The sequence below is a fragment of the Oncorhynchus mykiss genome, chromosome 17, assembly GCF_057628025.1.
Source record: "Oncorhynchus mykiss isolate SJ-2025 chromosome 17, ASM5762802v1, whole genome shotgun sequence".
NCBI lineage: Eukaryota > Metazoa > Chordata > Actinopteri > Salmoniformes > Salmonidae > Oncorhynchus > Oncorhynchus mykiss.
Genome location: NC_143038.1, coordinates 878,602 through 900,129, shown reverse-complemented (window position 1 = coordinate 900,129; position 21,528 = coordinate 878,602). Strand labels below are relative to the sequence as shown.

At 40.9% G+C, this 21,528-nt stretch overlaps 1 protein-coding gene across 3 annotated transcripts; it reads right to left on the bottom strand.

Moving 5' to 3' along the window:
- Positions 1 to 437: 437 nt before the first annotated feature.
- On the bottom strand, positions 438 to 20,567 carry LOC110485526 (uncharacterized). Of its 3 annotated transcripts, none has more exons than XM_021556621.3 (7): positions 19,738 to 20,567; positions 13,432 to 13,565; positions 12,234 to 12,341; positions 4,479 to 4,565; positions 4,025 to 4,208; positions 3,796 to 3,898; positions 438 to 3,695 (listed from the first exon to the last, which is right to left on the bottom strand). In XM_021556621.3, the coding sequence occupies exons 2-7, from the start codon at positions 13,551 to 13,553 to the stop codon at positions 2,053 to 2,055; spliced, it is 2,247 nt and encodes a 748-aa protein (XP_021412296.3). In that variant the 5' UTR covers positions 13,554 to 13,565; positions 19,738 to 20,567; the 3' UTR covers positions 438 to 2,052. The 3 variants fall into 3 exon arrangements, with proteins under 3 accessions (XP_021412296.3, XP_090060487.1, XP_090060486.1); XM_090204361.1 differs by lacking the exon at positions 19,738 to 20,567 and adding an exon at positions 18,721 to 18,994; XM_090204360.1 differs by lacking the exon at positions 19,738 to 20,567 and adding an exon at positions 15,679 to 15,824.
- Between the last annotated feature and the right edge of the window lie 961 nt (positions 20,568 to 21,528).

Below are 21,528 nucleotides of genomic sequence, written 5' to 3'. Positions count from 1 at the left end.
TCTGTCCCTTACTTACTTACATTTTGGGGGGGGATTCTAACAAGGCTACAATGTTTGGTTTATTGTTTGAACAGTCGCTGTGATTATATTTGGTGATCAATGCAGATTATGCTACTTTGATGCATAGCCCATTGTCGTGTCTTTGGCTATGCCGAATTAAGTGATATGACATGCTATTCTATAAAATAATTTCTCTGTAATTAATATCACCTGATTGAGCTAATCATGTAAATGTAATTAACTAGAGAGTCGGGCACCACAAAATAATATTTATAGAGCTGTTATCTTCCGAATAAACTCTTAAAGACCTAGTAATATTTTACATCAATAGCAGTCAATATCAATGGTCATTTTACTTCAGTTTTGTAATCTGAAAGTTGTAAATTCTTGGTTATCTTCATAAACCCTGGCTAACAAGTTGAATCAGCAATACAAAATTGGGTTTAATTATTTATTTACTAAATACCTAACTAATCACACAGAATTCATATACACACAATTAATCATAACTTGATTACAAATTACGTCATAAAGGAAAACGTCCCTAGAGGGCGGAACAGATATGACAGCTTGTTACACAAAGGAAAAGGGCTGGGTTTGAGCAAAAGAGCGGGAGACTGAGGAACAAAGGAAAAAGCTGTGCTATCGTAAATACAGTATCTTATGCATTCTAAATTAAACACCCATTTGGAAAAGGAAAATGCAATAAATATTTACTCTGCGCTGCGCTTCAGTAGGTTGGTGGTAGATGGAAGGCCGTGTTGCCAAACCGAGTCCTTTGTCCTTTGAAGAATGTCTCTGGTGGTCAATTGGATACGTTGTAGTAACGTCATTGTGTGGTAGATGGGATACTCTGTCTGTTCCTTCCTAACCCTCGTTTGCAGTAGCTGTTGCTAACTCAACGGCTAGGAGGTACCACTTCTGTAGTGAATAAGAGTTCAAAGTTCATACCATTCTCATCCAAAGCTCACGCTGATGTTGGCTTCATTCCGTAGTTATTATCTGAACCATTCTGACATTGGACCGTCGTCCTCACATCATCGGAACAGGAGGTTATATTGTCGTCAAGGCTTTATATAGGAAGGGAGAAAAGTGGTGTGTTTCATAGTTTACAACCTCTGTCTCTTCACGTGGGCGGGCCACTGAGTGAGCAGCCCTAATTTATGAAAACCCACATCTCACATTTTAGAAGCTAAAATCACATTTCATCCCGTCACAAATAATTTCATATTCAAACATTTAAATTGAACAACAATTCCATGTGAATCCGATAACTCTGATATGTAGACTTTCCACTGTAGAGGTTATGTCATCTTATCATTGAGAATGTCTCAGATGACAACTGAACCGACATCATATTCATTAAGTACCACTGCATATGTTCAATTGTTCGGATTACCAGAATATAGTTCATTTCCCCCCACCTACTGATGTTCCCAGAATCTCTATGTTAACCAAGGGTTTTGTAAATGTAACCTCAGTAGGGTAGAGAGAGGAAAAAGGGGAGAAGAGGTATTTATGACTGTCATAAACCTACCCCCCAGGTCAACGTCACGACACCATACTGTAGATCAGATCAAGGAACCAAGACACAACACTGCCGCCACAGCTCCACAATGAATGATACAGCGTGTCTCACTTTTCAGGAAGTAAAAGAGCGTATTACAAGGAGCCGGCTCTTTTGTGCTGAAAAACGACAACACTGTGCTCTGTATCTACTGTCTCTGTAGAGATCATAGACCAGTAAGTCCATGGAGGTGGGGGTCATGAATCGGGACACAACCTACATGTCAGGTGCAATTCTTGACAGATGTGTACATTTTTAACAAGTGTAACTGCTGTAACTATTGTTGTGACTACTACTGTCATAGAGAAAGGGCACAGCCCTCTAATGACTGCTATTATCTTCATATTTTTTTCTTGTACATTTTTGTATTTTATTTTTGTAGTGCCTTTTGTTTTATTTTCCAGGTCATTTGTTTTTTTCTGTTCTGTTTTGCTATTTGTCATATGTTTTGTTGATCTGATCATTGTTTCCTCTAAATTAACTATTTAAGAACATTTACAAGAGCTTCTAACATCTTCTTTCTTTTCCTTTACCTTTATTTCTTTGGTTCTATTAAGCGCTTCTTTCAACAATCTGATTTTCTTTTCATATTTCTCTTTAATAATATGTCTAATTTCATTCTCCAGTTTCTGTTCCTTCTGTATTGATATCATATGTTCTTCCTTCGTTCTATCTACAATAGACTTACAGCAGGAAATTATGATAAGAGTGATGATTGTTGCAACAATGATTATCAGCTGAAACTTAATATCTGATTTTTCAGAAGCCTTCAATGCCAGATTTTTTAGCTCCTTGCGCTTCTTCTCCTCCTCCTCTCTGATCTCTCTTTCCGCTGCTTCCCTCTTTTTCTCCTCCTCCTCTCTGATCTCTCTTTCCGCTGCTTCCTTCTTTTTATCCTCCTCCTCTCTGATCTCTCTTTCCGCTGCTTCCCTCTTTTTCTCCTCCTCCTCGCTGATCTCTCTTTCTGCTGCTTCCCTCTTTTTCTCCTCCTCCTCTCTGATCTCTCTTTCTGCTGCTTCCCTCTTTTTCTCCTCCTCCTCTCTGATCTCTCTTTCTGCTGCTTCCCTCTTTTTCTCCTCCTCCTCTCTGATCTCTCTTTCTGCTGCTTCCCTCTTTTTCACCTCCTCCTCTCTGATCTCTCTTTCTGCTGCTTCCCTCTTTTTCACCTCCTCCTCTCTGATCTCTCTTTCTGCTGCTTCCCTCTTTTTCTCCTCCTCCTCTCTGATCTCTCTTTCTGCTGCTTCCCTCTTTTTCTCCTCCTCCTCTCTGATCTCTCTTTCTGCTGCTTCCCTCTTTTTCTCCTCCTCCTCTCTGATCTCTCTTTCTGCTGCTTCCCTCTTTTTCTCCTCCTCCTCTCTGATCTCTCTTTCTGCTGCTTCCCTCTTTTTCTCCTCCTCCTCTCTGATCTCTCTTTCTGCTGCTTCCCTCTTTTTCTCCTCCTCCTCTCTGATCTCTCTTTCTGCTGCTTCCCTCTTTATCCCCTCCTCTTGTAGTATCTGAGCCCTCTCCCTCATCTCCTCTTTCCTAACCCTTTCCTGTATCAGCAAGTCTGCCACATGATGATAACCCCTATACTCATTCAGTAATTCATCTATCTTCTCTAACAGCTCTGAGACCTGAGTGTTGTCATTCTTGTCCTTGTTGTTAAAGACATGGTATCTGTCCCCACAACTGTTAATGACTTGTTGTAGATGGCTGCTGGCCTTTATAAACGTCTCTACCGATTTCCCCTCTAGCTGGTCTACCCCAGTAAACAGAACGATCGTGTACTTTAAAGCCTCCTCTCCAAAATTCTCCTGGATCCATTGAACTGACTTTCTGTCCTCATCTGTGAATTCCTCCAGCCTGATCACCAATAGGAAGATATGAGGTGTGGTGTTAATGCACTCAGCAGTTTTAACCATAACTTCCTCAGGTTGCAACAATGTGCCTAAGATACCTGGAGTGTCAATCACAGTTATTATATTCTGACCAATAACAACATTGTGTTTCTCATACTGTGTGGTCACAGACACTGGAGAAGCCTCTGCTCGAAACGCCTCTCTCCCCAGGATGGTGTTTCCTGTTGAACTCTTCCCTGATCCAGTCTTACCCAGCAGAACAATCCTCATGTCAAGTCTCCCCTTACCTGCAGAGACACAGGGCATGCAATGAGTAAACGTTATACAATATATGGAATCATACTCTGCAGAACAAAATATTGGAAATTAAGTTGTGACTATACACACCCTCCACTCTGGGACTCATATGATACCAAAGTCCTCCCACCAGACCCAGAAGTATAAGTATGAGGATGCAGAAAAGGACTACATTCTTTTTCCATAAGCCAACCTGAGGAAAACAGAGGAAGGCATGTATGTTACTAAATTGATAGTTACTTTACAATCCTAAATCAATTAGAACACAACTAAGAATCTAACTAACAACTAAGAACTGTGAAAGAATGAATCCCTCTACCTGAGTCGAAGTCCTTTCTATTTCAACATGGCCGTGGTCATCAGTGGCATCCACTACTGTGTGTTTCCTTAGTCCTGGGGCCATGTAGTGATCTCTAATATGGTCTTCACAGTACACAGCCTTACAAACCTTGCAGAACTTCACAGCTTTGTGAATGCGCCCCACACATATGTCACACTTCCGTCTGGTACAATTCACGTGATAAAATACAATAGAATAGCAAAACATGATTGTCCACACAAACATATTTTTTTACTCCTGAACTAATTTAAGCTTGATAACAAAGGGGGTGAATACTTATCAATATATTTCAGCATTTTCTTTTTAATTATTTTGTTTATAAATATTGTGTAGATCAGTGACAAAAAAAAATCCTTATTAAATCACTTTTACTTCCAAGTTGTAACACAAGAAAATGCGAAAAGTCCAAGGGGGTGAATTATTATGACCATACCTTTGGTGTGTAACAACAGATCCTTGTGAATTCATCTCACCGCCATCTGAACTACACACTGAGGAGTTTGTCTCCAGAGACTGGCTCCTAGGAACGAGAGAGAGATTGTTTTAGGTTCCCAATATTTTAATCTGATCACTCACTGACCTCTTATTGGTCATAGTAGACATTATCCCTGATATGGCAAGTCTCTGTTACTGCCCGTTTACTTAATTTGTAAAATGTATTTGAATTCTGAGCGCTGGTGAACGACTGCCCCCTCTCAATGAGGATTTCAAATTCAAGGCCGACCGGGGTACTGCAGGCAATGTTTTCAGAAAGCAGCATCCCCATTAAGCGCTTTTCAGACACCCACCAGAATATCGGCGAGTACCTTGCCGGGGCGGAGTACCCCACTTGTCCCTCAAGTCAAAGCGGCTAGTGTCTTCAAATACAAGGGCGAAAGTTGCCGGTGACCATAGGAACGAAATCAATAAACATTAGTAACGTGCGAAAAGTGAATCGGTATAAGCACTATATGTTCATTAGTTCATTAAACTGTATTTACATGCAACAGAAAATATTACTCAAAAACAAATTATTTGTATTGTTAAACATTACTCTGTAAACTGATAGTGTTAGCCTTCTAGCTAGCTAGCCAGCGGGCAAGTTAGCTGGTCCTGCTGTTGGACGTACAGTGCCTTGCGAAAGTATTCGGCCCCCTTGAACTTTGCGACCTTTTGCCACATTTCAGGCTTCAAACATAAAGATATAAACTGTATTTTTTTGTGAAGAATCAACAACAAGTGGGACACAATCAGGAAGTGGAACGACATTTATTGGATATTTCAAACTTTTTTAACAAATCAAAAACTGAAAAATTGGGCGTGCAAAATTATTCAGCCCCTTTACTTTCAGTGCAGCAAACTCTCTCCAGAAGTTCAGTGAGGATCTCTGAATGATCCAATGTTGACCTAAATTACTAATGATGATAAATACAATCCACCTGTGTGTAATCAAGTCTCCGTATAAATGCACCTGCACTGTGATAGTCTCAGAGGTCCGTTAAAAGCGCAGAGAGCATCATGAAGAACAAGGAACACACCAGGCAGGTCCGAGATACTGTTGTGAAGAAGTTTAAAGCCGGATTTGGATACAAAAAGATTTCCCAAGCTTTAAACATCCCAAGGAGCACTGTGCAAGCGATAATATTGAAATGGAAGGAGTATCAGACCACTGCAAATCTACCAAGACCTGGCCGTCCCTCTAAACTTTCAGCTCATACAAGGAGAAGACTGATCAGAGATGCAGCCAAGAGGCCCATTATCACTCTGGATGAACTGCAGAGATCTACAGCTGAGGTGGGAGACTCTGTCCATAGGACAACAATCAGTCGTATATTGCACAAATCTGGCCTTTATGGAAGAGTGGCAAGAAGAAAGCCATTTCTTAAAGATATCCATAAAAAGTGTTGTTTAAAGTTTGCCACAAGCCACCTGGGAGACACACCAAACATGTGGAAGAAGGTGCTCTGGTCAGATGAAACCAAAACTTTTTGGCAACAATGCAAAACGTTATGTTTGGCGTAAAAGCAACACAGCTGAACACACCATCCCCACTGTCAAACATGGTGGTGGCAGCATCATGGTTTGGGCCTGCTTTTCTTCAGCAGGGACAGGGAAGATGGTTAAAATTGATGGGAAGATGGATGGAGCCAAATACAGGACCATTCTGGAAGAAAACCTGATGGAGTCTGCAAAAGACCTGAGACTGGGACGGAGATTTGTCTTCCAACAAGACAATGATCCAAAACATAAAGCAAAATCTACAATGGAATGGTTCAAAAATAAACATATCCAGGTGTTAGAATGGCCAAGTCAAAGTCCAGACCTGAATCCAATCGAGAATCTGTGGAAAGAACTGAAAACTGCTGTTCACAAATGCTCTCCATCCAACCTCACTGAGCTCGAGCTGTTTTGCAAGGAGGAATGGGAAAAAAATTCAGTCTCTCGATGTGCAAAACTGATAGAGATACCCCAAGCGACTTACAGCTGTAATCGCAGCAAAAGGTGGCGCTACAAAGTATTAACTTAAGGGGGCTAAATAATTTTGCACGCCCAATTTTTCAGTTTTTGATTTGTTAAAAAAGTTTGAAATATCCAATAAATGTCGTTCCACTTCATGATTGTGTCCCACTTGTTGTTGATTCTTCACAAAAAAATACAGTTTTATATCTTTATGTTTGAAGCCTGAAATGTGGCAAAAGGTCGCAAAGTTCAAGGGGGCCGAATACTTTCGCAAGGCACTGTAAGTGTTGACGCTTCACCACACAGACTACGTTTTCTACTGTGAACACTGCTTTCCACCTAGGCTGAGCGGTTTCCACTGGTGCTCACCGCTGATCACTCCACCTGGGTGTGAATTTCGCCCCCACCTAGGCTTCATTGAACATGAAAAGGCCACCCCATCCACTGTCTGTCAGCACCTTTATAGTCAATGAGAGTATAGTGATCTTTGCGGCCAATATCGTGGATATACCATTTATTTCCTAACACAATCATGGTACCAATACTTGATTCTATACTGAACAAAAATATACATGCAACATGCAACAATTTCAATGATTGTTGATTGATTCAATGATTGATTCAATGACTGAGTTACAGTTCATATAAGGAAATCAGTCAATTAAAATAAATGTAATAGGCCCTAATCTATGGATGTCACATGACTGGGAATACAGATGTGAGTCTGTTGGTCAAAGATAACTTCAAAAACATGTAGGGGCGTGGATCAGAAAACCAGTCAGTATCTAGTGTGACCACCATTTGCCTCATGCACCTCTGACACATCTCCTTAGCATAGAGTTGATCTGGCTGTTTTATTGTGGCCTGTGGAATGTTGTCCCACTTCTCTTCAATGGCTGTGCAAAGTTTTGTATTTGTATTTATTAAGGATCCCCATTAGTTCGTGCCAGGGCAGCAGCTACTCTTCCTGGGGTTTACTAAGGATCCCCATTAGTTCCTGCCAAGGCAGCAGCTACTCTTCCTGGGGTTTATTAAGGATCCCCATTAGTTCGTGCCAGGGCAGCAGCTACTCTTCCTGGGGTTTATTAAGGATCCCCATTAGTTTGTGCCAGGGCAGCAGCTACTCTTCCTGGGGTTTATTAAGGATCCCCATTAGTTCGTGCCAGGGCAGCAGCTACTCTTCCTGGGGTTTATTATGGATCCCCATTAGTTCGTGCCAGGGCAGCAGCTACTCTTCCTGGGGTTTATTAAGGATCCCCATTAGTTTGTGCCAGGGCAGCAGCTACTCTTCCTGGGGTTTATTAAGGATCCCCATTAGTTCGTGCCAGGGCAGCAGCTACTCTTCCTGGGGTTTATTAAGGATCCCCATTAGTTTGTGCCAGGGCAGCAGCTACTCTTCCTGGGGTTTATTAAGGATCCCCATTAGTTCGTGCCAGGGCAGCAGCTACTCTTCCTGGGGTTTATTAAGGATCCCCATTAGTTTGTGCCAGGGCAGCAGCTACTCTTCCTGGGGTTTATTAAGGATCCCCATTAGTTCGTGCCAGGGCAGCAGCTACTCTTCCTGGGGTTTATTAAGGATCCCCATTAGTTCGTGCCAGGGCAGCAGCTACTCTTCCTGGGGTTTATTAAGGATCCCCATTAGTTCGTGCCAGGGCAGCAGCTACTCTTCCTGGGGTTTATTAAGGATCCCCATTAGTTCGTGCCAGGGCAGCAGCTACTCTTCCTGGGGTTTATTAAGGATCCCCATTAGTTCCTGCCAAGGCAGCAGCTACTCTTCCTGGGGTCCAGCAAAATTAAGGCAGTTTAAACAATTTTAAAAACATTACAATACATTCACGGACTGTGTGCCCTCAGGCCCCTACGCCACCACTACCACACATATATACAGTACAAAATCCATGTGTACGTGTGTGTACAGCGCGTATGCTATCGTGTGTGTGTGTGTGTGTCTATGTTTGTGTTGCTTCACAGGCCCCGCTGTTCCATCTTTTTTTTAAATCTGTTTTCTAAATCTAATTTTACTGCTTGCATCAGTTAAAGCCCTAACACATACGTTTTGCCAGCAGCAGACTATGATCAATAATGTCAAAAGCTGCACTGAAGTCTAACAAAACAGCTCACACAATCTTTTTATCATCTATTTCTCTCAGCCAATCATCAGTCATTTGTGTGCTGTGCATGTCGAATGTCCTTCTCTATAAGCATGCTGAAAGTATGCTGCCAATTTGTTTACTGTAAAATAGTATTGTATCTGGTCAAACACAATTTTTTCAACTACAATTTTTTTCTCCAAAGTTTACTAAGGGTTGGTTGGTCGGCTATTTGAGCCAGTAAAGGGGGCTTTTGTCACGACTGTTGGAAGAACTGGACCAAGGTGCAGCGTGGTGAGAGTACATTTTCTTTAATTAATCAAAAATGACGCCGACAAAACAACAAACAATACAAACCGTAAAGCTCAAAGGCTAAGTGCCATAAAGAAAGTCAACTTCCCACAAACACAGGTGGGAAAAAGGGTACCTAAGTATGGTTTCCAATCAGAGACCACAATAGACAGCTGTCCCTGATTGAGAACCATACCCGGCCAAAACATAGAAATAGAAACACAAAACAGAATGCCCACCCCAAATCACGCCCTGACCAAACCAAAATGGAGACATAGAAAGGATCTCCAAGGTCAGGGCGTGACAGCTTTACTATTCTTAGGTAGCGTAATGACTTTAGCTTCTCTCCAGGCCTGAGGGCACACGCTCTCTAGTAGCCTTAGATTGAAGATGTGGCAAATAGGAGTGGCAATATCATTCGCTATTTTCCATCCAAGTTGTCAGACCCCGGTGGCTTGTCATCGTTGATAGACAACAACAAAAAATTTGCCTCTTCCACACTAACTTTACGGAATTTAAAATGACAATGCTTGTCTTTCATGATGGATCTTTTGTAAGTGTTTGGCAGAGAGTCAATTAACTCTTTAAAATCCAGTTTCAACGTTTCAGAACTGCCCTTCATAATGTCATTAAAACCCACATGGACTACGATAGAATCAATTTCCATGTCCTGGCGTAGTACATTCGGGAGCAGCTAGGTAATGTCATTTACTCGAGCTCCGGGATAAGACATTGTTTCTACACCAGGAAAGGACACATTTCTTGCCATGGAGCTGCCTAGAACCACTGCTGGCGAGAAGGACTAGGAAATCTGGCCACTGCCACGCTTCTCAGGATTCAGAGAACTATTTATGGACGGGCGAGAGGCAGGATAACTTGAGCCCGTTGCTCCCGGCGCCTGTGGCAGGCCACCGACAGATGGAGAAGCCCCGCTCCATCCAGAGCAGGGAAGGAAGGATGTCGACTTCGAAATCGTAGTAGTAGGCACTGCGGCCGCAGACATAGGCACCCCCAGCGACGAAGTTGATCAGACTCCAGGACGGCGAAACTATTCGTTGTTTGTATCCTCTCCGGGCTTCTCGTTGGGAGTGTAGAATGCTTTGCGGGAGGTCGCTGTCTTCGGCTTTCACGGCTCATGACATGCGACAATAGTTGATTGTCTTGCTTTTATTGCTGTGCTCCTTCAACTCCGATATCAGATGGGGGAGCTCTGGGCATCACCGACCAGTCGAGTAACAACAAGGCGGAGATGCATCCAACAAGCCCATATGCCGTCCAACCAAATGTAAACATTTCCCCCAGTTTCTTATGTAGGCTGGTGACTTAAATGATCAATGAAGCCACCTCAAGCCTATAATCCTCGGCAAGTAAACTATTGCCGCATTGGAACTCAGACTGATCCGGTTTGTCCTGAAACAGTGCATAATGGATATAGCTCCTACAGCGCTGGAACAGTTCATTCATTTCTCTAGACAAAGAAAATAACTCCTCTGGTACCAACTTCGTTAGCTTGATGTCTAGCAGCTTAGCGTCTCTGTCAAGCAGGCTTAAATCTGTCTGTTAAACGGGACAAGAAATAGCGGTCCTTGCTGATAAAAGCTAACTGAATCCACGCAAAAACAAGTTATGTATTCGTATTGAATGAATGTCGGTTTTGTTTCAATCAATAATAACAAACCAAGTGTTTTCCAGCATAGAATGTTCAGCTGCACACTCTGATGACATGTGATGACATGACGTGCTGCATGAGGATATCATCAATACAATAACTGGATATTGGCAGGAACTGGAATGCTCTGTACACGTCGATCCAGAGCATTCCAAACATGCTCAATGGGTGACATGTCTGGTGAGTATGCAGACCATGGAAGAACAGGGACATTTTCAGCTTCCAGGAATTATGTGCAGATCCTTGCGACATGGGGCCGTGCATTATCACGCTGAAACATGAGAATGGCGGCGGATAAATGGCATGACAACGGGCCTCAGGATCTCGTCACGGCATCTCTGTGGTGCCAAAAACTTCTGCAGCATTGAAGATCCCCAAGAACATAGTGGCCTCCATCATTCTTTAATGGAAGACGTTTGGAACCACCAAGACTCTTCCTTGAGCTGGCCGCCAGGCCAAACTGAGCAATCATAGGAGAAGGGCCTTGGTCAGGGAGGTGACCTAAATACTCTCAGACCATGAGAAACAAGATTCTCTGGTCTGATGAAACCAAGATTGAACTCTTTGGCCTGAATGTCAAGAGTCACGTCTGGAGAAAACCTGGCACCATCCCTACGGTGAAGCACGGTGGTGGCATCATGCTGTGGGGATGTTTTTCAGTGGCAAGGACTGGGAGACTAGTCAGGATCGAGGCAAAGATGAACGGAGCAAAGTACAGAGAGATCCTTGATGAAAACCTGCTCCAGAGAGCTCAGGACCTCAGACTGGGGCAAAGGTTCACTTTCCAACAGGACAACAACCCTAAGCACACATCCAAGACAACGCAGGAGTGGCTTCAGAGACAAATCTCTGAATGTCCTTGAGTGGCCCAGCCAGAGCCCGGACTTTAACCCAATCAAACATCACTGCAGAGACCTAAAAATAGCTGTGCAGCGACGCTCCCCATCCAACCTGACAGGGGTTTGAGAGGATCTGCAGAGAAGAATGGGAGAAACTCCCCAAAAGTGTGCTAAACTTGTAGCATCATACCCAAGAAGACTCGAGGCTGTAATCGCTGCCAAAGGTGCTTCTACAAAGTACTTAATAAAGGCTCTGAATACTAATATTTCAGTTTATTTTATAAATTAGCCACAAAAAAAATGTCATTATGGGGTATTGTGTGTAATTTTGGGGGGTAATTATGGAGGGTATCTGTACTTTTTAGACAACTTTTACTTCATTACATTCCTAAAGAAAATAATGTACTTTTTACTCCATACGTTTTCCCTGACACCCAAAAGTACATGTTATATTATTTATGCTTAGCAGGACATGAAAATGGTCCAATTCACGCACTTATCAAGAGAACACTTGGTCATCTCTACTAGCTCTGATCTGGCGGACTCACTAAACACAAATGCATCATTTGTAAATGATGTGTTGGAGCGTGCCCCTGGATATCTGTAAAAATGTTAAACAAGATAATGGTGCCGTCTGCTTTGCAGATATAAGGAATATGAAATGATTTATACTTTTACTGTTACTTTTGATACTTAAGTATATTTAGAACCAAATACTTTTAGACTTTTACTCAAGTAGTATTTTACTGGGTGACTAACTTTCTATTAAGGTATCTATACTTTTACTCAAGTATCACAATTAGATACTTTTTCCACCACTGTGAAAAAATTAATACAAGACAACATTTCAGAAGACTCACCTGCTATCATAGGTTGGGCAGACGCCGTTGAAATCTAGCGGAAGACGCATGGATTTATCACTCTTCATGGACTGACAATCAGGAACAGGTGGTTCTGGCTGTTCTTCCCTGATACCAACACAACATAACATTTACAACTCTAACTAAGCTTAACTTTCATTGTTGATAACCTCCTATAGAATAACAGTGCTCTGGCCATCACCCTTCAAGGGGTTGTAAAGAGTTAAGGGCAATTCAGACATTTTTCAACCTCATTCATCATCTCCAGCACCAAAACAATGTCTACATACACTCACCGGTCAGTTTATTAGGTACGCCAACCTGTTCACAAAAATGGATCGCTCCTAGTTACTGTTCAATTGAACATTAGAATGTGTAAAACCAGTGACATTAGCGACTGAGCTTGGTATGATCGTCGGTGCCAGGAGCACCGGGTCCAGTATTTCAGAAACGGCCGCCCTCCTGAGCATTCACGCTTGACAGTGTCTAGGGTTTAACGAGATTGGTGTGACAAACAAAAAACATCCAGTCAGCGGCAGTCCTGTGGGCGAAAACAGCTCGTTGATGAGAGAGGTTGCAGGAAAATGGCAACAATCGTGCAAGCAAAAAGGCTGGCCACAAACAGACAAACAACAGTACAACAGTTGTGCGCAGAACAGCATCTCGGAACGCACAACTTGTCAATCCTTGTCAAGAATGGGCTATTGCAGCAGACGACCGACCATCAGGGAGGGGGGGGGGGGGTCTGACACGGTACTCGATGGGTGTACCTAATGAACTGGCCTGTGAGTGTGTGAAAACAGCACATTTCTATGATCTGTGGTTAAAAATACAAGGTCCTAAAATAAATGCTTCTCTGTGACATCACAGTGTAAGATTCAAATATAAAAAAATAACTGATTTTCTAAACCTGCAACAGGTTTGCTCCCCATGTCACAACGAATCTCATAGTGTTTGAAAAGCAGTTTTTTTAAATGTTTTAACTTTTGATTATGTAAACTTTTTTACTTCATATTTTTACATATGTTGACACTGGCATTGTGCTGGAGATCATGAAAATTAGGTTGAAAACTGGTTGCATTGCCCTTTAAGTAGTTTGAAAATTTTTAAAACACAAATAGCAAGCACAGTGACTCGAAGAATGCTACAAAAACTCACAATACCATAACAAATTAAGATATTATAAAACATAGATCACCTTATTCCATCTGCGCTCTCGTTAGCATCAAGGTATGGAAGCCTTTTTTGTTCTTCCTCTGCAGAGCCTCCATTTCCTACCTCAAGCCCGCTTTGCATTGAGGGTTTCAAGGAAGTAGCCATGTTACAATGTAACTGTGGGTAGTGAATGCACAAACAATACACAAAAAATATCAAAAGGTAGAACAACTAAAATAATCAATCTAATTTAGTTTACCAAGAATTTTAGGGAAGTAAAACAATTATTAAGGCAAAGTATAAAGAGGCATTGTCAAAAGAGCTGTCTTCAACTCGCTTTTGACTAAACGTTAGACAGTCAAAACGCCCTATGTCTTTGTAAATCCTTTTGAAAGAAATTAAAATGTGTATTTCATTTACATAAGTATTTTATGTTATTGCTCAAATATACTTAAGTATCAAAAGTAAAAATCAATTAAAATTCCTTATATTAAGCAAACCAGACGGCACCATTTTCTTGTTTTGATCATTTACGGATAGCCAGGGGCACGCTCTAACACTCAGACATAATTTATGTGTTTAGTGAGTTTGGCAGATCAGAGGCAGTAGGGATGACCAGGGATGTTCTCTTGATAGGTGTGTGAATTAGACCATTTTCCTGTCCTGCTAAGCATTCAAAATGTAACGAGTCATTTTGGGTGTCAGGGAAAATGTATGGAGTAAAAAGTACATCATTTTCATAAGGAATGTAGTGAAGTAAAAGTAAAAGTTGTCAAAAACATAAATAGTAAAGTAAAGTACAGATTCCCAAAAAAACGACATCAGTTTTTACAATTTTACTTAAGTACTTTACGGCACAGATTGTATGTAGGCCCAGTGACACAATCTCAATGTAAGAAATTTTAAATTCAGGCTGTAACACAATTTTTGGGGGGATAACCATGATTAAAGTGGCCATTTAAGGCCCTTTTAGACCCATACATGCCTCCTGTGAGACCCATACATGCCTCCTGTGAGACCCTATGATCTGTGAACCATACATGATACAGACATATTGGTGTCATTATACTCCTTATAGTGTGCTCTAACATATAGAGTATGTATAGATTCCAAAATACACGCTTTCACATTAATTTATTCAACATTAAAACTATTATTATGAATATCTCAGAATTACCCTTTTTTTAAATGATTATTTTTAGACACAATATACTCTTCAAACACATCACATTTCCATGGAGCTCTCTGGTACTTTTAACGAGATGACCCATAGAAAGGGACATTATAGGTCATTAACCAATCACAGCTCTGCTTTAGGATTGCACATTCAGCAAATCAAGGGTAGTTTTGAGATATTCATATTAATATTTTTAATACGGTTCCAGAATATATAGAACCGTAACGGTTTTCTTTAGGTGAAGGAGAGGCGGACCAAAACGCAGCGTGGTGGTTATTCATGTTCTTTAATAAAGACACTGGACATGAATACACTAACAAAAACAATAAACGTGGAAAACCAAAAACAGCCCTATCTGGTGCAAAACACAGAGACAGGAACAATCACCCACCAACACACAGTGAAACCCAGGCTACCTAAATATGGTTCCCAATCAGAGACAATGACTAACACCTGCCTCTGATTGAGAACCATATCAGGCCAGACATAGAAATAGACAAACAAGACATCCAACATAGAATGCCCACTCAGATCACACCCTGATCAACCAAAACATAGAAACATACAAAGCAAACTATGGTCAGGGTGTGACACCCAGCCAGTTGGTGGAACACAGATTAGCCATCGATTACACACAAATTAACACATGAGTAAGGAAAAAAAAAATGGATGGATGTGATAACACCTAAATTAATTAATTGGGATTTTTTGTTAACAAAACAAAGAGCTGAAATATTCGATATATATGGGCATTACATTTATCACATTAAATGTTTCATTTCTTCCACACAAAAAAATCCCTATGAATTCATTTAGGTGTTATCACATCCATCCATTTTTTTTATACTAAAAGGGATTATTTGAAATATTGTTAACGTTTTTATAGTTCCTTACTCATTATGTGTTAATTTGTGTGTAATCGATGGCTAATCTGTGTTCCACCAAATTCAACGAGTTAAAGCAAGGTCCAGTAGGTGTAGATTCTCCCCCACGCGCTATTGTTTGGTAAACCGCTATTAACCAATTAAACTAATCAATTAGAGGTAAACCTATAGGCGAACAAAGACTAACATACAGTGTGACTGTACTGAATTGTTTAAATGGTGTAAATACCTTACAACTCCTGTGAATGTTGAATTACCCTTCTGTGTAGGCCGTTGTATAGCCGTTGTCAGACACAGCCGGAAACTGACACTTTTAGAGCAGGAAATAACATTTCCTGTGTTCTTTGTGAAGTACGCGCCAAGACAGTATATTCTAAACCGTCTTTGGTGTGTGCATGCCTCTAATAGGTTGAATACCCTGGACGGTGGAGGGGGGTTGGCACATTATCAACAAAGCAGCAGAAATATTAGGGCAAGATTTCAAACTACAGGTAGTTTCTTTGGAAATATATAGTATATAAAGGGTACATTTGAACAACAACATAAATACACCTAGTTCAACTTTTGCATGTAAAAAACATAATCACCACTGAATCTCCAGTGGACATGCTGCCACTGTTTTGAACAGGTTTACCAACTATTTAGAATGAGCAGCCAGCTAACGAGCAAGTGCACTGGTCAATCAATCAATCAATCAAATGTATTTATAAAGCTCTTCTTACATCAGCTGATGTCACAAAGTGAAATTGGTGAAATTAGTATTCTGGCAATATCTTTAATTAAATCATTCATTTATTAATGCAATTGCAGACAGAAGTTGACAACAGGAACATAGCACGCATGTTTCCGAGTAAGTTCTGCAAAATAGAAAAGGTCCCAAGTTGCTTTTATCATGCTTGTAGTCAACCCCCTGTGATGTCACTGCCTACGCCATTACCTTCTACTCATGAGACCAAAACCATGCCTACACAGCTACATAAACAAGACTTTTAGTGTTATCTAAAGGCTCAGCAGTAAATGTCCAAGTTGATTTATAGTGGAATGTCTGACTGGTATCTTATCTCTTACTGCAAAGTTCTGTCTTCACAGTCACACATTTCTCAGAGTTTTTTTTATAAAAGGCAGAGAGACTAGAAAACAACTGTGGAACAATATTAAACCTCTATAATGAATATATATTGTTAATCTGTAGTCTAGGACCCTATAAATGTAAGGAGGGTGGGGTCTTATAACCCCTCCCCTTCTATTAATACAACATAAGCATAATCAATTATTATAATACATCAAACATTTGGTAAGCCCCCATCATGACCCCTAGGTGAACCTCTAACAAGATATCAAAGGGACGCAAAAGGCACTCTTATTGTGAAACGACCCAGTAACTAGCTGGCCTCTGGCACTGAGCAGTTCCCGGTAGTAGTTTAGCCAACTGCTCTTCCCTGACGTGGTACAAAATGCATAATTGATATTTTACATTGATGTTCTGACATTGGTTATATTGGTTATATAAAGGACGTTTAAACTGGGTCCAGCACTTCATGAGACACAGCTACAGTATAGTGAATTTCCAGGCCAAGTTAATATAACTTTGAAAATACTGCACCAAACAAACCCAACACAGCTGTATGATGATTCAGCTGTATTCCTGGACCGTTTTGACATTTATATTGCATAATACATGACACTGCATTATTTGTTCACCCATTGGAGAAAGTGCAGGTATCTTATATTTCTCTAAACACCAGGTTATAATGGGAGATATGTTCATAAAGAATATATAAAACCACTTCTAACAATTAATCAATGAAAGTATGGGGAATTATACCAAAACATTTCAGCAGCATTGAAGGTCCCCAAAAATACAGTGGCCTCAATCATTATTAAATGGAAGAAGTTTGAAACCACCAAGACTCTTCCTAGAGCTGACCACCCTGTCAAACTGAGCAATCAGGGGAGAAGGGCCTTGGCCAGGGAGGTCACCAAGAACCCGATGGTCACTCTAACAGAGCTCCAGAGTTCCTCTGTGGAGATGGGAGAACTTTCCAGGACAACCATCTCTGCAGCAAACCACCAATCAGGCCTTTATGGTAGAGTGGTCAGACGGAAGCCACTCCTCAGTAAAGGGGACATGACAGCCCGCTTGGAGTTTGCCAAAAGGCACCTAAAAGACTCAGACCATGAGAAACAAGATTCTCTGATCTGATGAAACCAATATTGAACTCTTTGGCTTGAATGCCAAGTGTCACTTCTGGAGGAAACCTGGCACCATCCCTATGGTGAAGCATGGTGGTGGCAGCATCATTTTGTGGGGATGTTTTTCAGCGGCAGGGACTGGGAGACTAGTCAGAATCGAGGGAAAGATTAACAGAGCAAAGTACAGAGAGATCCTTGATGAAAACCTGATCCAGAGCACTCAGGACCTCAGATTGGGGTGAAGGTTCCCCTTCCAACAGGACAACGACCCTAAGCACACAGCCAAGACAACGCAGGAGTGGCTTCGGGACAAGTCTCAATGTCCTTGAGTGGACCGCAAGAGCCTGAACTTGAACCCGATCGAACATCTCTGGAGACCTAAAAATAGCTGTGCAGCGACATTACACATCCAACCTGACAGAGCTTGAGAGGATCTGCAGAGAAGAATGGGAGAAACTCCCCAAAGCAGGTGTACCAAGCTTGTAGCATCATACCCAAGAAGACTCAAGGCTGTAATCGCTGCCAAAGGTGCTTCAACAAAGTACTGAGTAAAGAGTTTGAATAGTTATGTAAATGTGATATCAGTTTTTTATTTGTAATAACCTGTTTTTGCTTTGTCATTATGGGTATTGTGTGTATATTGATGAGGGGGGGGGGGGGGGGGGGGGGGGAACTATTTAATCCATTTTAGAAAAATGATGTGACGTAATCAAATGTGGAAAAAGTCAAGGGGTCTGAATACTTTCCGAATCCACTGTAGACAAATATTTCAGAAGACAGCATCTCACCATTTCACAGAGGTACGGTTGAACGTTATTGGTTGACACATGGACCTATCACTGTTCCTGCTGTAAGGCACAGGTGTTTTGGGACAAAAATAATAAGATTTTCAACTACAGCTTGAGTTAAAACTGGTCCTACTTTATTTGGACATTACTGTTCATATTTAGAATGAAATACAATCACGAAACATGTAATTTTATAGCTACAAATGTTGTTCTAAAATGTCTAGTTTTTCTCGCGCATAATTGAATTGGTAACACTTCACTGACTATAGGTAATAGGAAACTCCTCTTACCTCGTTTCATCCGAGCTCATGTTATCAGTTACTTGGGTTGGCAGCAATGTATCCGTTTCCCCTGGGACAGAACCTCTATTTTCTTTATCTCTATCTCTTGGCAAATCAATTGCTTGGTAATCAGGATTGGCAGCCACTTTATGATGTTATGATACAAAGTACAACAATGGGCACAAACACAAACAAGACTGAAAAGGCTCAATTAATAAAATGAGTAATCTAGGCGCAAGTATGTCGGTTTTTGGGCGACGCAACCAAATTCACAAAGAAATGTGAGTTGTAGATGTACATTGAAAGCATGTCTGAGCGATAGATGCATTCTATGTACGGCCGTTTCTATGCTTCCCGTTCATAAGTTTCATTTTTGGGTCTTTTAAGTTTCGGTTTTGTAGATCAGCTTCAAACAGCTGAAAAATACTGTATTTTGGGTTATTGAAAATATGTTTCACAGCATTTAATAATGGCACAATGGATAGCTTGTTTTGTCACATGAACTGAAATAAGAGAAGGACCATTAGAATTTTATCAACCAGAGCAATTTCTACATAGCTACCTATGACAAGTTTACAGTATTTGTCAATGTTTTGTTCATACCTTTTCTAGTTTAAATACTAAGACAATTATTCTAGAGTGATTGAAATTTGATTCAACAACTTTACACAATACAATTAGGGTGTGCTTCGGTGATAAAATGTCACTTATATTATAAAATAGATTTTTACGAAGACAAATATGTTTATTCACTTTCGCTAAAATATCAAAGGATTTTACTTTTTGTGGTAGTCAAAGTTGTTTCCGCGGGTTGCAAAAAGCAAAAGTAGCATTTCACGAGCTGAATTCAATGTTAAAAGGCTTTGAATATAAAAAGCTTGGTATAAGCTCAGTGTTGTGTTGACATTTAACAGAGCTGGTGAGAAATCTTTTAAAAAGAACAGGAATGTCTAATTAATATGAAAGTGTATACAAAAATATGAAAATACTACATGTCACATGTCTCAAAATCGATATCCATCTTACCTCTCTATATTATATCCTGCTGATAAGAGAAGATGACGAGTTTAACGTGAAAGTGAGCTTCTCATGTAAAAAAAAGAAAAAAGTCTGTCCCACTCAATCTTGTCTTCTTCTTCTTTAGTATCATAGCGTTTGCACATTTTGTTTGTGAATGCGGCCAACTACTGTTCGGGAGTTGGTGTTCAATCATGTTACATTTTGTGATACAAATTAAAAAAGGAAGGAAAATAAAATATTGCACCACCAACTAACCCTACACATATATACCACTATTTCATAAAAATACAAATAAAAACCACCAATCCATTCCACTGCTTTGACCCTATATGCTAATGCACCTTGCCACCAGGCTGGGTGGACGGGACACCACCACTAAACACACCCTGTAACTCTTCTGAAGCTCCACCGAAATACTTCTCTGCAGCTGCCACCACCACATCTATTTTCTGTGATTGACGTTCCATTTCTGCGGTACAGCTGATATGAACGCTAAGAAGCCAACCTTACTGAAACATATATTACTCGTTGGCCTATCCCTCTGTGCTGGCACAAATCTACTACTCACAGGGATCATCTCAGGGTCCCTCACCGTTGACCCATCCTCCTCTACTTTCTTCACTGGCCCAGCATACTGGCCCAGTGAAGAAAGTAGAGGATGCACTACTCTGACTCTGGTCACCTCCACTTGCCACTGTCGCACCGGACACTTCCGATCCCCAGCAACATGGGCAACCCTACAGTTGACACACACAAATGTATCTACTGAAACTACACAATCTTTTATCCCATGCCCCCCTGCACACTTCCCACATCTTGGATTCTCCCTCCTACACACTGGATTCTGGACAAAAGCTCTAAAAGGATTACTGATAGAGTATATACCAGTGGAGGCTCCTCAAAGGAGGAAGGGGAGGACCATCCTTTTAGAAAAAACTATACTAAATATATGAACATGTCACCAAATAATTGAATTAAACACACTGTTTTGCAATGAAGGTGTACAGTAGTTAGTTTCCGTCCTCCTCTGAGTACATTGGCTTCAAAACAAAACCTAGGAGGCTCATGGTTCTCACCCCGTTCCATAGACTTACACAGTAATTATGACAATTTACAGAGGACATCCTCCAACCTATCAGAGCTCTTGCAGCATGAACTGACATTTTGTCCAACCAATCAAAGGATTTTGACATTTATGGCTGTTTGTGTGTATTGAAACTATACTGTACTTGCAGTACAGTGTATTTTAGGCACATACAGTTGAAGTCGGAAGTTTACATACACTTAGGTTGGAGTCATTAAAATTTGTTTTTCAGCCACTCCACAAATTTCTTGTTGTTTTGGAAAGTCGGTTAGGACTATCTACTTTGTGCCTGACACAAGTACTTTTTCCAGCAATTGTTTACAGAGATAATTTCACTGTATCACAATTCCAGTGGGTCAGAAGTTTACATACACTAAGTTGACTGTGTCTTTGAACAGCTTGGAAAATTCCAGAAAATAATTCCATGGTTTTAGAAGCTTCTGATAGGCTAATTGACATCATTTAAGTCAATTGGAGGTGTACCTGTGGATGTATTTCAAGGCCTACCTTTAAACTCAGTGTCTCTTTGCTTGACATCATGGGAAAATCAAAATAAATCTGCCAAGACCTCAGAAAAATAATAATAAGTCTGGTTCATCCTTGGGAGCAATTTCCAAATGCCTGAAGGTACCACGTTCATCTGTACAAACAATAGTACGCAAGTATAAACACCATGGGACCACGCAGCCGTCATACCGCTCAGGAAGGAGACT

Excerpts from the sequence above, each read along its gene's own strand:
- LOC110485526 (XM_021556621.3), bottom strand. The coding sequence starts at position 13,553 with ATGGCTACTTCCTTGAAACCCTCAATGCAAAGCGGGCTTGAGGTAGGA. Across the intron at positions 12,342-13,431 it reads GAGAGCGCAGATGGAATAAG|GGAAGAACAGCCAGAACCAC; the intron begins GTGATCTATGTT and ends TGTTGGTATCAG. Across the intron at positions 3,696-3,795 it reads TATGAGTCCCAGAGTGGAGG|GTAAGGGGAGACTTGACATG; the intron begins GTGTGTATAGTC and ends GTGTCTCTGCAG.